The 14,430-nt window shown below is 42.5% G+C and overlaps 1 protein-coding gene across 5 annotated transcripts in view; it reads right to left on the reverse strand.

The window, feature by feature from the left end:
* Positions 1 to 14,430, reverse strand: part of SMYD3 (SET and MYND domain containing 3) — a 713,262-nt gene that overhangs the window by 155,601 nt on the left and 543,231 nt on the right. For all 5 annotated transcript variants that reach the window (XM_045877596.3, XM_045877597.3, XM_064594436.1 and 2 more), the window contains one exon: positions 1,499 to 1,566. In XM_045877596.3, the coding sequence (XP_045733552.1) occupies positions 1,499 to 1,566 (68 nt within the window). The remainder of the gene's footprint in view (positions 1 to 1,498; positions 1,567 to 14,430) is intronic.

Below are 14,430 nucleotides of genomic sequence, written 5' to 3' on the forward strand. Positions count from 1 at the left end.
AGCCCTTACACAAGTTTTCCAAATTCAAACATCATTCGAATCTCATGAGGGCCATTGAGAGATGAAGGAACGAGCACGGGGAAGTCAACGGCTTGCCCCAGGATGCACAACCAGCAAGTGGGACCAAATTGGAACGAGGTGGCGTGAACTCTGAGCCTGTGCTCTGACCCATCTTTCTCAGGACCCAGACCAACAGACCCATGATTTACAACACTTGTGAGAAGTGAGAAAAACAGCTGAATTCTCAGGTTCACAACTAATGGTAAGAAGGACTATATTTGTATTTGCACCCTTCCAGCATGAAAACAAAATGGACCGAGGAGTGGCTGCAGTGTTCATGGAGGGAAAACCTGGCAGCTCAGGGGAAAAGGGTCCACCTCAGGAGCAGCAGCAGAGAGCACTTCAGAAGGCCAAACCCAGAAAGTCTGGGGTAATGGAGCTTGGAGTATGCTGAGCCAAAAGACCAAATGACCCCAACGGGTGCAACACTGTGAGTCTGGTGAAACACTCCTGTGCTTCTGCCCAGGAGGCTGAGGAACAAGATGAGGGCAGGTGTGGAACGCCTGGGTGGCTCAGTCAGTTAAGTGACTGCCTTCGGCTCAGGTCATGATCCCAGGGTCCTGGGATCGAGCCCCACATCGGGCTCCCTGCTCAGCGGGGAGCCTGCTTCTCCCTCTCCCTCTGCCTGCCTCTCTGCGTACTTGTTCTCTCTCTCTCTCTCTCTCTCTGTCAAATAAATAAATAAAATCTTTAAAAAAAAAAAAAGATGAGGGCAGGTGGGGGAATAACCAATTTTTTTAGATTTATTTATTTACTTGAGAGAGAGAGCAAGAGCAGGGTGAGGGGGAGAGGGAGAGGGAGAAGCAGACTCCTCTCAGACCAGGGACTTGATCCCATAGGACCTGATCCCAGGATCCTGAGATCATGACCTGAGCCAAAGGCAGATGCTTAACCGACTGAGACACCCAGATGCCCCAAGGTAATAACCAAGTTTTGTTAGCATCCATGATCCCCAAATTCTTACTCCAAGGCTCCCGAGATCAAGAATTTAGGTGTGGGCGCCTGGGTGGCTCAGTTGGTTAAGCCACTGCCTTTGGCTCAGGTCATGATCCTGGAGTCCCGGGATCGAGTCCCACATTGGGCTCCCTGCTCGGCAGGGAGTCTGGTTCTCCCTCTGACCCTCCCCCCTCTCATGTGCTTTCTCTCTCTCATTCTCTCTTTCTCAAAAAATAAATAAATAAAATCTTTAAAAAATAAAATAAAAAAGAATTTAGGTCTGAGGTGGGCTTCTTTGCTCATACCACAGCATATACTACAGGGTTATAAAATTCTTTTCTTTAAACGTAACATTTTCCATTTTCTTAGAATTTATCATTAGGTTTCGAGCATTGCTCTTGAACCAGCTGCGGCAATTGCCTTTCTGACACCTTCCACAAGGTCGGAGAGCTGGGTGAATTACAGTTGTTTCTTCTAGTAAATGAAATACCATTTGCCCTACCTCGGATATAGGCCAACACCAACTTCCTGCATCTCCGCATTACAGATGGTGAAAGCATTGCAGATCACCTGTAAAAACAAGGGGAAGACAATCAGGATTACCAGAGTCACCTAAGAAACTTTGCAGGCAAGAGAACACAAATGTTCAAAATCAAACGTAGGAGTTTTAATACTTTAACAGTTGCTTTGGAAAGATCCAAGCCAAACAGGGATGCTCTTTCATTTGCAAAAGAAGGTATCTGGGACACACTTTCCTTAAGAACATCAGGTTAAGTGCAGAAATAGCAACATCCTGTACAAAACCTTAAACCAGCACAGGGGCTGTTAATTTCAATCTAATCCTCTCCTCCAAAGTTACACAGTTCCATTACAACATTAAGTTTCAGAATACAAATAATCTATTTATTGAGCACTAGACTCCTACCACCTTGGATTTTCTTTTCCCCTCAAACTGCCTGCAATTTCCAAATGCCACTATGTATCCATGAGGAACAGCAGCCTGTCTTTTATTCCTACAAAGAGGGAAGGACACCCCAAGAGAGTCTGCGATCGGAGATGACAGACCACAAGGAGCACAGAAAGTCATTCATTCCAGCCATGGCATTTACTAGGGACATGGAAGGGCCTCACCGACTAGATAGCACAGTCCTATACCCTATGGGGAGTGGGCCAAAAGGAATAGAAGGTGTGATCACTGTGCTCAAAGGACCTCAAAACCTGTGGAAGCCACCCATAATCACAAAAAGAGCACTGGACTTAGAATCAGAAAACCTAGGTCCTGGCCACACGTTGCTGCCTCAGGCAGGTGCTGGGATGAGCAGTGAAGGAATAAAGCAAAGTTCCTGCCTTCATGAAACTTAAATTCTAGTGGGGGGTGGGGGTGCACGTTCGTGTCAGCAGAAAGAGCAAGTGCAAAGGTCCTGGGATGCAAATGTTCTTAGGTACAGAGTAACAGCAAGCAAGCTGGTATGGGCAAAGCAGGGCAAGGGAGAAGAAGAAAGGTGAAATATGAGATCAGAGTGGTAGTGAGATTGTTAGGTGCTTAGAGCTATGTCTAAATTGTTTTCTAAATGAGACAGAAAGCCACTGGGTTGCTTCTGAGCCAAGGCATGAATGGATCGGATTTCTGTTTGGAAAGGATCACTCTGACCATCGTGTAGAGAATGGGCTATAGAAAGGCAAGGGTGGAAGGAGAGGGAATGAGAAGCTCAGGTGAGGCTGGAGGCCTGGATGTCGGTGGCAAAAGTGGGGAGAAGTGAGTGGTGCTGCCAACAGGATTTATGACAGACTATCCAGGGGAATGGAGAGAGTCAAGGATCAGGTTTGAGCATGGACCCAAACGGGCTCCATAATGTTGCCATTCATTAACAGGAGCAAGACTGGGAAAGGAGCAGGTTTGGTTGCAGGGAGCTGGGAGCAAGGCCAGGCGCTCTGTTTCAGCTGTGTTAAATTTGAAACGGCCTATTAGACATCCCAGCCAAGACCAAGTACAAGCAGAGCGCCTGGAGTGGGGGGTAGCAGATGGGCTGGAGACGGACGCTTAGGACAAGAAAGAACAAAGTCCATCAAGAAGAAAGCAGAAGAGGCCACCGCAGACCCGCAGACTTGAGATGAACCAGGGACCACAAATGGATCCTGACTCACTGTTATAGTTTCTGTAAAGGAAAAAAAAAAAAAAAGAAAGAAAGAAAACAAGCGACAATGAATGTCTTTAAATCAGGTTTATATGAAAGAACGTAAAGTATGAAAAAGCGCTCAGTCCTTTGAGACTCCTCCACTGCTCTAAAGAGCTCTTCTATGAAATCTAGTGCAACCTATCATGATTTAGCATTTCCTCTAAAAGTCTGATAAAACTGCAGTCTCAAATCAGGAAATAAGTTGGTGTATTTTAAACACACTAGTTAAATTGCTCTGAGGGCATGTGTTTCATATTAAGTCGCAACAGTGTACTGCCTACACATATTTATGTATAAAATGGATGGTGGAAATGCAGGACAAAAGATCCTGTGTTTTCTTTTAGAAACTTTACACATTTTTAAATGGGTATGAATTTGGGGGCGGGGAATAGAAACTTTACCAACAGTAAGCCACCAATGAAACACCGGATCTAACCCATCTAATCTGTTAACTTTTTTTTTTTAAAGATTTTATTTATTTATTTGAGAGAGAGACAGCGAGAGAGGGAACACAAGCAGGGGGAGTGGGAGAGGGAGAAGCAGGCTTCCCGCTGATCAGGGAGCCCGGTGTGGGGCTCAATCCCAGGACCCTGGGATCATGACCTGAGCTGAAGGCAGACACTTAAAGACTGAGCCACCCAGGCGCCCCTCCGTTAACTTTTGAATTAAACCAAAATGTAAACATTTTGTTTCTCCACTGTGAAGCAAATTAAAGGCTTTTCCAGAATAGGTTTATTCTGACAGAATTTTTTAAAAGAAAGAAAAAAGAACTAACAAGGGGAAATGTCAACTTCCTCCAGGAAACTTTCCCGGATCCCTCAGACCTAGCCGATTTACTCATCTCGTTAGCAGCATTTATCATCCTGGTTCATTATTTACCCATTTACTTGACACCAAACACAACTCCTGTGTAAAATACTCAGAGGGCAGTGATGGTGGTTCCTTGCGTGAAAGACACTAATATAGGTTTTTCTGGGAGATGGATGGTTGTGTGGGTGTGGTCCTCAGTGTCCCCAGGGGGGTACTCTCTAGGACAGGGTTAGAGAAGACACCAGAAGTAAGTCACAGGTATCCTGTAGGTGTGGAAGAGGAGAGACCAGATGTGGTTCCATACTCTACCAAGGAGTAAGGAGAAGTTCATCTTCCATCTCTCTTGTCCTTTGGCATCCAATCTGTTGATATCCCTGCTGGATCTCTTTGTCCACTCTCGCTCTCCACTCTGGCTCATCTTTTGTTTCAAGCTCTTTTCCATTAGTCCAATGGATGGGACAATAGGCTTAGGCCTCAGAAGAGACCAAGGGCTTGTTTGATCCTCTGTTTAAAATGCCAGGGGCCTGGGGCGCCCGGGTGGCTCAGTCAGTTAAGTGACCTACTCTTGATTTCAGCTCAGGTCGTGATCTCGGGGTCATGAGATTGAGCCCCGCAATAGGCTCCATGCTGGGTGGGGAGTCTGCTTGGGATTCTCTCTTTCCTTCTCCCTCTGCCCCTTCCCCACATTCCCCACCCCTCAAATAAATGCCAGGGTCCTGATATATGAGGCACAAAATAAATGTGTGCAAAATGAAGGAATGAATGAATGGGCAATGGTCCCCACATCCCTCGCCTTCCCTCCTACTTCTCTGGCATCTTTTCCTTTGTTAACTTTCCTCCCTTCTTTTCCTTTTCCTATTTTCACTGGTACCTCTCTGCTATTCTCATTCTGCCCTACTCCACAATATAGGTAGGATGTTTTAAAGTTCTACTGAGCCAACCAGACAAGTTCCTCTTTCATATTATTCTGAGAGGCGTTGTGTGCCAGGTTTCTTGAGCTAAAACAGTTTAACTTTTGCCTATTCCCACTTTTATTAAAAATACTGGTTTAACTCACTAGTATATCCATATGTGCTCAAGTGAAAATCTGAAAGGAATTTCTCTTTATACTAAGAAATAAAAGAATGGAAATAAAGCCCAGAAATAAAAGTTTAGACACTTCTCAAAGTATTTCTTTGTATAAACAGTTTTCTTAGAAAAGTGCACAATTTAAACAATTAATGAATGAAGACTTCACACAGATGCCTTTAGAAAAGCATATTAATGGGATTATTTCAATTAAAAAAACAAGTTAAAAAATTCTTTCTAAAAATTAAACTGGAGTATTTTGGAGTATTACTTTAAAATATTTCTCATAACATAAAATTAAAACATACATTTAAATTATTTTATAATTATCAAATATGGTTATGTGTATTCTTACAATATTTCTTTTAAGGTAATCAAAAGCCTTTATAACACTGTAGCTTTTCTAGATAGTAAAACTCCACTGAGTTGGTACAAGTGATTGTTGAACCTCTCTATTTTGTAAAAAACAAGTAAGTAAAATTTTAAATATTCTATGAAACATGATAAAAATCCTTAACAAAGTAGGTTTAGAGGGAAAATACCTCAACGTAATAAAAGCCATGTATGAAAAACACACAGCTAACATCATACTCAATGGTGAGAACTGAGAGCTTTTCCCATAAGATCAGGAACAAGACAAGGATTTCTACTCTCAACCCTCTTATTTGACATAATACTAGAGGTCCTAGACACAGCAGTCAGACAAGAAAAAGAAACAAAAGGCATCAAAATTGGTAAAGAAGAAATAGAACTTTCACTATTTACAGATGACATAATACTATTTTTAGAAAACCCTAAAGATTTCACCAAAAAACTACCAGAACTGATAAATGAATTCAGAAAGGTTGCAAGATACAAAACCAATATAGAGAAATCCATTACATTTCTATACACTAGCAAGGAAGAAGAAGAAAGGGAAATTTGGAAAACAATCACGTTTACAGTTGCACCAAAAAGAATAAAATGCCTAGGAATAAACTTAACCAAAAAAGGTGAAAGACCTGTACTCTGAAAACTATACAACACTGATGAAAGAAACTGAAGACAACACAAACAGAAAGCTATTTCATGCTCATCGACTCGAAGAACAAATATTGTTAAAATGTCCATACTACCCAAAGCAATCTACAGATTTAATGCAATCCTTATCAAACTACCAACAGAATTTTTCAGAGAACTAGAACAAATAATCCTAAAATTTATACGGAACCACAAAAAAACCAAATAACCAAAGCAATCATGAAAAAGAAGACTAAAACTGGGGGCATCACAACCCACAATCCCAGATTTCAAGTTATTCTACAAAGCTGTAATCATCAAGACAGTATGGTACTGGCACAAAAACAGACACATAGATCAATAGAACAGAATAGAGAGCCCAGAAATAAACCCACAATTATATGGTCAATTAATCTTTATCAAAGGAGGCAAGACTATACATTGGGGAAAACAGTCTCTTCAACAAATGGTGCTGGAAAAACTGAACAGCTACATGCAAAAGAATGAAACTGGATCACTTTCTTACACCATACAAAAATATAAATTCAAAATGGATTACAGATCTAACGTGAGACCTGAAACCACAAAAATCCTAGAAGAGTGCACAGGCAGTAATTTCTGACATTGGCTATAGCAACATTTTTCTAGATATGGTCTCCTCAGGCATGAGAAATAAAAGCAACAATAAACTATAGGGACTACATCAAAATAAAAAAAGCTTCTGCACAGCAAAGGAAACAAATAGCAAAACTAAAAGGCAGCCTACAGAACGGGAGAAGATATTTGCAAATGACATATCTGATAAAGAGTTAGTGTCCAAAATATACAAAGAACTGATACAACTCAATACCCCAAAACCAAATAATCCAATTAAAAAATGGGCAGAAAACATGAATAGACATTTCTCCAAAGAAAACATGCAGATGGCCAAGAGACACATGAAAAGATGTTCAACATTAGCTCAACATCAAGGAAATGCAAGTGAGATATCCCCTCACACCAGTCAGAATGGCTAAAATCAAAAACACAAGAAATAACAGGTGTTGGTGAGGATGTGGAGAAAAAGGAACCCTCGGACACTGTTTGTGTGAATGCAAACTGGTGCAGCCACTGTGGAAAAGTTTGCTCAAAAAAATACGGAGTTTCCTCAAAAAAATTAAAACTACAATTACCACATGATCCAGTAATTCCTCTGCTAGGAATTTACCCATAAAATATGAAAGCACTAATTCAAAAACATACATGCACCCCTATGTTTATTGCAGCATTATGTACAATAACCAAATTATGGAAACAACCCAAGTATTCATCGATTGATGAATGGATAAAGCAGCTTTGGTATGTATTTACAGTGGAATATTACTCAGTCATTAAAAAGAATGAAATCTTGACATTTGCAACAACATGGATGGATCTAGAGAAATAATGGTAGGTGACATAAGTCAGTCAGAGAAAGACAAATATCATGTGTTTTCACTCATATGTAGAATTTAAGAAACAAAACAAAGGAACAAAGAAAAAAGAGACAAACCAAAAAAGAAACTCTGAACATAGAGAACAAACTGATGGTTACCAGAGGGGAGGTGGGTAGGGGGATGGGTGAAATAGGTGATGGGGATTAAGGAGTGCACTTGTCATGATGAGTAACGCATACAATTGTTGAATCACTATATTGTACACCTATAACTAATTTAACACTGCATACTAACTCTACTGGAATACACAGATACATAAAATATAGATATCATATATAAATATTCTAGGAACCAAATTTTTACATCATTTGGTTCAGGTTCTACGTCCAGAACCTGACATTTGTGTTCTGCGATTAAAAGATCCCCTGTAGCAATCACACCGAAACACAAATACTATTTCAGAGAGTTATTTTATACACATGTTCAAATTTCACATTTCCCTCAAATTTTCTGAACTGGAAGCTTTTTATTGTAGCAGCAGATAAATTAAGGCATATGAGACACGAGGGAAAATCACCTTTTAATGGCAAAGCTGAACTGCTGTAAGAAAACGTACAACCCATTCTATGCCGTAGAGTCCTCTACGCCGTAACAGAAGAAGCCATCCACTCCCCAGCACCCCCTCGCCCTCAATACTCACTTCTACAAAGAAGTCAGTCTGTGTGTGAGTAGCCATAGCTGGCTTCTAGCCGACCTTGAAGAATGCTTTCAATTTCAAAAGATATAAAGTTTAAAACATTTAAACAAAAGGGAACTCAGTTTCTAAACACAAACATCAGGCAGTTTCCTCAAAGACCATCTGCATCTCCTTTATAATTTCTCTATTTAAGGCATAAGTAGAATGTTTAGGACACAAAAATGTGACACACAGAGTTTATTCATTAGAGAGGCTAAAGGTAAATTTTCAACAGAGAACTTACTGCATTTCATTTTATCAAGGTCTGTGCACAGAAGGAAAGGAAGTAGGGAGAGTTGGCAGATATGAAAACCCAAAGCAAAGGTTTTTGTACAAAATAATTGCCCCCCTCCACTACTACCCCAGCACTATTAATTCTCTAACTTTAGAAGCATGATAAGGATTTCAGTCAGGGTATATTATTATTCTCCATGCCATATGACATTTTATTAAAGACAACTATTTTTTTTTCAGAATCTTCTCATAAACCTCAAGAGATTTATTTATTTTTTAAAGATTTATTTATTTGAGAGAGATGGGAGGAGAGAGAGAGCATGTAGGGGGAGGGGCAGAGGGAGGGAGAGAGAGAATCTCAGGCAGACTCCCCGCTGAGCACAGAACCCAATGCAGGGCTTTAAGTCACATCCCTGAGATCATGACCTGAGCAAAAACCAAGAGTCAGTGGCTTAACCGACTGAGCCACCCAGGAGCCCCTAAACCTCAAGAGATTTAAAACTTTACCCCTGATCCTTTCTATCAGCATGTCAAATATTGAACCATCTCTCATGATTCAACCCAGGCCTTTCCTGATATCCTACTCCCTCCTTTGGTCACTCCTTTACAACCTTTCCCTAGCCGTGAAAATGCAAGGTATATAATCCACCAACCAGAAGAAGAACAGGAGGGAACCAGGTTGGGGAAGGAGGTGAGCTTGGGAGTGAAGAGGCAGCAATAATAACAAAAAACACAAATCCCAGAATTCCAGAAGGCTTACAACAATAAGGATGGTTACACATCTTTTCCATTTCAGTCTTTAAAAATCGATCAATAAAACAATTAGTGCAACATAGTCTCCCTTTGCTGGGAAATAGTGGGAGAGCCTCCATGTTTCATTCGTGAGTTGGCTGTGAGCTGGGGTGCCCAGCCCCATCATTGCACTGCTCCACAGCCAGCCTTGTGGAGTCTGACCTTTGGAAGTTTTCTAATGTTTCTGTCACAGGCTCTTCTGTTCACAAACCTAAGGGACCACTGGTTAAAGACAGCAAGTGAGGATGCTGGAAAACAGGTAAGGAGGAACATAAAAATGGTAAGTGTATATGACTCAAGATGCTCCATTATAATGACTTTTATCGGGAAGAAATTCTTCCATACCACCTCAAGATGTCTCTAGTATTTAGAAAATGCTAGAAGGAGAACATATAATTAGTATGTAATCTTACTTTTAGCAGATGTCATGAAAACTATTAAAGTCTCCAGTGTGTTATTTGAAATGCGCTTGCACCTAGCCCCCTAAAACTTTCTCTTACGTCATCACTTAGAAACAACATGAAAACTATAAAATTTAATCTAGCTGGTTTTCTAAAGAGTAGATTATAAGAATGGTAAGCATCAGGTTTTAAAAGCATGATGCTAACGCCCAAACCAAAAACATTCATTTAAATGTATGTTGATAGATTAATAAAAATGTTAATTAAATGTTTATAAAAAATATTCATTTAAATGTTGATAATCTAATTTAAAGCAACTTAAACCATGGGTACCACTTGTTAAATGGGAAAGCTAAAAATCTGTCTTTATATTATATGAATATTATTAAAGATTTTACAAATGCACTTTATAATACAAACCAAGTAAAAGATAAAATAATCTAACTTAAGAACCACATCTTTACCACATCCCATATCATAACACACTTGGACATGTGTTCCAGACCCTGTACGTTTGAATACTATCTGTTTCCACAATGGCAATGGTGTCAGTCACGTTTCCAGCTACGGTCACAAAGAGTGCACACTAGACACACCAAATATTCAACAATGATTTGCAAAGGCTAAAATCAATATCAAGGCCAGTGTCATAAGAGAAGGGATAGCAATCCTAAAATCGCGCTTCCTGTTCTAGAGCGTTCCCAAGGCAGAACTACCAATTGTTATCAAATGAGGATTCACAAAATGAAGGCCTTTTGGATAACAGGTCTGTCTTCAGAAACCCACCCATATTTTCATTTTTCTAAGGGCTCTCCTCACGGCACAGCCCATTATGTCTTCAACAACTGTCCTTGACAAGAGAAAGCAAAACAGGAATGATAGTCACAAATTTGTCCATTGTTCTTTGTTCTTCCCTTCAGGATATTCCCTGGCATTCCACCTCCTTATATCACTCAGCTGATGAGAAAAGCATTTGCAACAGATGTCTGTCAAGTATGTATAAAAGTATAAAAGCTCTTAACAGGGTTTCCATCGTGTCATTTTGCTCCCATATCCCGAGGCTCAGAAATACAACGATATTCTTAAATAATTTATTACTGGATATTGTTATAGTTTCCATAGCTCTGCCATAAGCGTGCTTTCTGGGAAACATTTCACGTAGTCCTGCTCCTGTCCAGAAAGTGTATTATCACGACCAGCTCAACTTTCCCCCACAGATAACACTTAAGGATTCTTCTGTTCAGCTTGAGTCTCTACAAATGTTCTCTTACGTGATAATCTAGTTTCATGATTCTCTTTCCAGGTAATTGGAGCAAAAATCTACCCCGAGGCAGTGTGGTCTTCTGCTCTGTAATGTCTCTTGGTTTGAGCTAAAACCCAAAATGTGGTACACTGGGTGCGGGGCATCCCCTGAGGGAGGCTGAACTGGATGCGGCACAGTTTGGCCCAGATCCGCCATGTTTTTCCATCACGTTAATGGAGAAAAGCAAACTACAGAAAAAATGTTCCATGTGGAAGATAAAACCGAACCAACTGCTTCAGGCAATCTTCAGTGAAAGATAGATTCCAGGGTGAGCCGAGGTTACTCTCTGTAGAAATTGAGGTGACTATTCTTTCCAGGAGAAATTCTGTCAGGCAAGGGTTTGTCATGCTGATCCTACTTGACACTGACACCTCAGGGAGTGACAATCGCACATGATAGCATGAGGAGTGCACATGGTGCATCTACAAGCTGCATGGGCTTAGGGGTCGGGGGGTGTTCTAGGGACTAGTAGCTGGGTGGTTTCTGGGAGGCAGTTGTAGGAGACAAGAGGGCACCTCAATGGGTCAATCCTTCCGGGGTTGCCCATGCACACCCAGTCCCTGATGACTGAGAAGGAAAAGAGAAGACAAATCATGGCCTCATTCCCCACCACCCCGTTTCTCCAGAGGTAGCTCATAAGTGCCCCTTCCCTGCTTCCTTCCAGCCACTCATGCGGATAGCCAGAGACACAAAACACACTGGTGGGATTTCTACTTGATCATTTGTCCCTCCTGGCACCCCGATGAATACATACATGGTACTCTTCCCAGCCTCTCTCCTGACCAGATTCCTGCACTGGCACCTAGATGAAGCACCAGCATATTGCTCCTGCACCCCTTTAGTGGTGACCTCCGGAGAGTTCCAAGGGAGGTCCCCTCCCTGGGTCAGCATTCATCAGAATACGAAGAGAGGAGGGAATTTGGAAAAATGGATTAAATATATCTCTTTTTTTTTTAAGATTTTATTTATTTGAGAGAGAGAGCACGCGAGCGAAAGAGAGCACATGCAGGGGGAGAAGGAGAAGCAGGCTCCCTGCTGAGCAGGGAGCCCGATCCTGTGGGGACTTGATCCCAGGACCCAAGATCATGACCTGAGCCAAAGGCAGACGCTTGCTTAACCGACTGAGCCACCCAGGCGCCCCTGTATCTTTTCTTTTTTAATGTCCACTACTGAAAGTTAAGTTTAACAAACTCTTCTTAGCGGCGCTCCTGTGGGAGCCTCCCGACTGCCTCGCTGCGGGAGGGAGGCTCTCTGGCTCGTGCTCCCAAATTTGCCCATGAAGCTACTCCCACATCCTGCACTGTAGGAAACAGCCATTTCTTGATATTTGAGTTCCAAGAGGGTAGAAATTCTATTTCATGACTTTCTCCCCCTGGCTCAGACTGGTCTGACACACTGAGCATGCTCAAAAAATGTTTGCTGAGTGAATGTCGGTGGACAGAGTGAGTACATTTGGTACCAGTGACTTTGTTACATTAGCCTTTGTGACTTCCATATAGCATTGCTAATAAGCCAAGGCAATTGTCATTATGCAAAAACAACAAAAATCTCTTCTTGTCCTTCTCTCTTTCCCTCCTTCCTCTGTCTCCCTGTCTGCATTCCTTCTTACAAGCACTTGCTCAGCGACCTACATGGACCAGGTTCTGGAGCTGCAGGGAGATGTCAGCATGGACCCCGCCCTCCGTGATGCTGAGACCAGCCGGGGACGAGGTGGCACTAGGCAATGAATCACAAACATGGCACGAGTGCCCAGCAGAGGGGTCATGAGCTCAGCGGGAACAGGTCAGGGAAAGGAGGTACCTCAACCTGGACTCACAAGGATCACCCACACTTCTTATTCCTTCTGTGACATCATGGGAAAGTATTAATTATAAATTCTGGAAAATGTTTTCCTGAGATTGAAGAAAGTTGGCATAAGTTTCATACTCACACAGACTACTTTCACTTCTAAAAGTGGAAGGTGGTGACATCTGATAACAGCAGATGTTACAAAAGTCAACACTGGGAAGTAAAAAGAAGCGAGACACGGGGTTTTGCCACGGCATGTGGAACAAAATACATACCCATGGCATTCCCTGGTTTAAAATAAAAAACCTTACAAACCTCTAAAATGTGTCATGTTCCTAGTCTACCTCACTGCAGGTGGAGGAAGGAAAAAGCAGAGCGATATTTTTATTTTATTTATTTATTTATTTGACAGAGAGAGCCAGCACAAGCAGAGGGAGAGGAAGAAGCAGACTCCCTGCTGAGCAGGGAGCCTGACATGGGGCTCGATCCCAGGAACCTGGGATCATGACCTGAGCCAAAGGCACCCGCTTACCCGACTGAGCCACCCAGGTGCCCCAAAGCAGAGCGATATTAAAGACAGTCATGCTTGAAATGCCCTGATGTAATTCTTTCTCTGAAGAGCCAGAAAGGAGATACAGGGAGGCCTGAATGCAGGGGCAGGGGCACCTGACGAGGGGCGCTGTTAGGAGGGGGGGTGGCAGGGGTGCTGGGACCCAGCGGCCCTCAGACCTTTCCTCCATCACCTGCTGAGGCCACCTGAACATCACACCAATGAACCCACTGTTTCCAACCAGGCAAAGCCTCACTGAGGCGCACCCGTCCTGCCTGAGGGAGGAGCACAGGCGCCCCCACGGTGCCCCATCTCAAAGCACTTCTGGTTTGCAGTCTTCCGGGAGCTCCAGCCCGGGGAGCTCTTAGAACAGTGTCTTCATTTTAAGGATGAGGAAAGGAAGGCTAAGGGAAATCAATACACCATTCTGAGGCTAGATACTCACCTGCTCTCATGCATCAGCAAGATTTAGTTTATCAAAGTAACCTTCCCAGCAGAAAACTCAGCCCTGAAGGAATTATACACAAGACAGGCTGAGGGGAAGGGGTTAAGTGCCAAGAAAGATCTGGAACGGTGCTGTCCTATAGCCCTGCCCTCAGAAATAGAGGTTTATTCACTCATTCATTAAGGGCCTATTTTATACAACAGGCATAGTCTAGGCACTAGGAAGGAGGGAGGAAAATCCAGTCCTTTCAACCAGTTTGCCTAGTGAAATAAGAAAACTAAAAACACATCACGTTGTTCTCTAATTCTGACAAATTTTAGCCTTTCTCAGCCAAGATAATTTTCCTGACTATTGGCCATATTTCTTTGTAAGTCACCCTGTCAAGAACCAAGTTGCAATAATGCAGGGCGGCACTCGAATCTGTCAGATCAATTCAGAAGCACATGAGTATGCTGCCTGTCCATGGCCCTGGGAGGCACGCAGGCCTCCCCACACTCTGATCATCGGCAGGAAAGATTGCTGGGGATGACCGAAGACCAGCTGGGAGATGTAAAGGAAAATGGATGGCCTTTGAATTTTCCACTCTCCCACTGTCTGACTGCAGCCAGCCACCATTACCAAATTAGTGCCACAAAGAAAGGGATATTCTCTCCCTGCGGCAGGCCGGAAAGATAAATCAGCTACGAAAGAGCAAATGGCTACAGAAAGAAAGAGCA

This window comes from Mirounga angustirostris, unplaced genomic scaffold (assembly GCF_029215605.1).
Source record: "Mirounga angustirostris isolate CCGP_5_RB_7025 unplaced genomic scaffold, mMirAng1.0.hap1 SCAF_6, whole genome shotgun sequence".
Lineage (NCBI taxonomy): Eukaryota > Metazoa > Chordata > Mammalia > Carnivora > Phocidae > Mirounga > Mirounga angustirostris.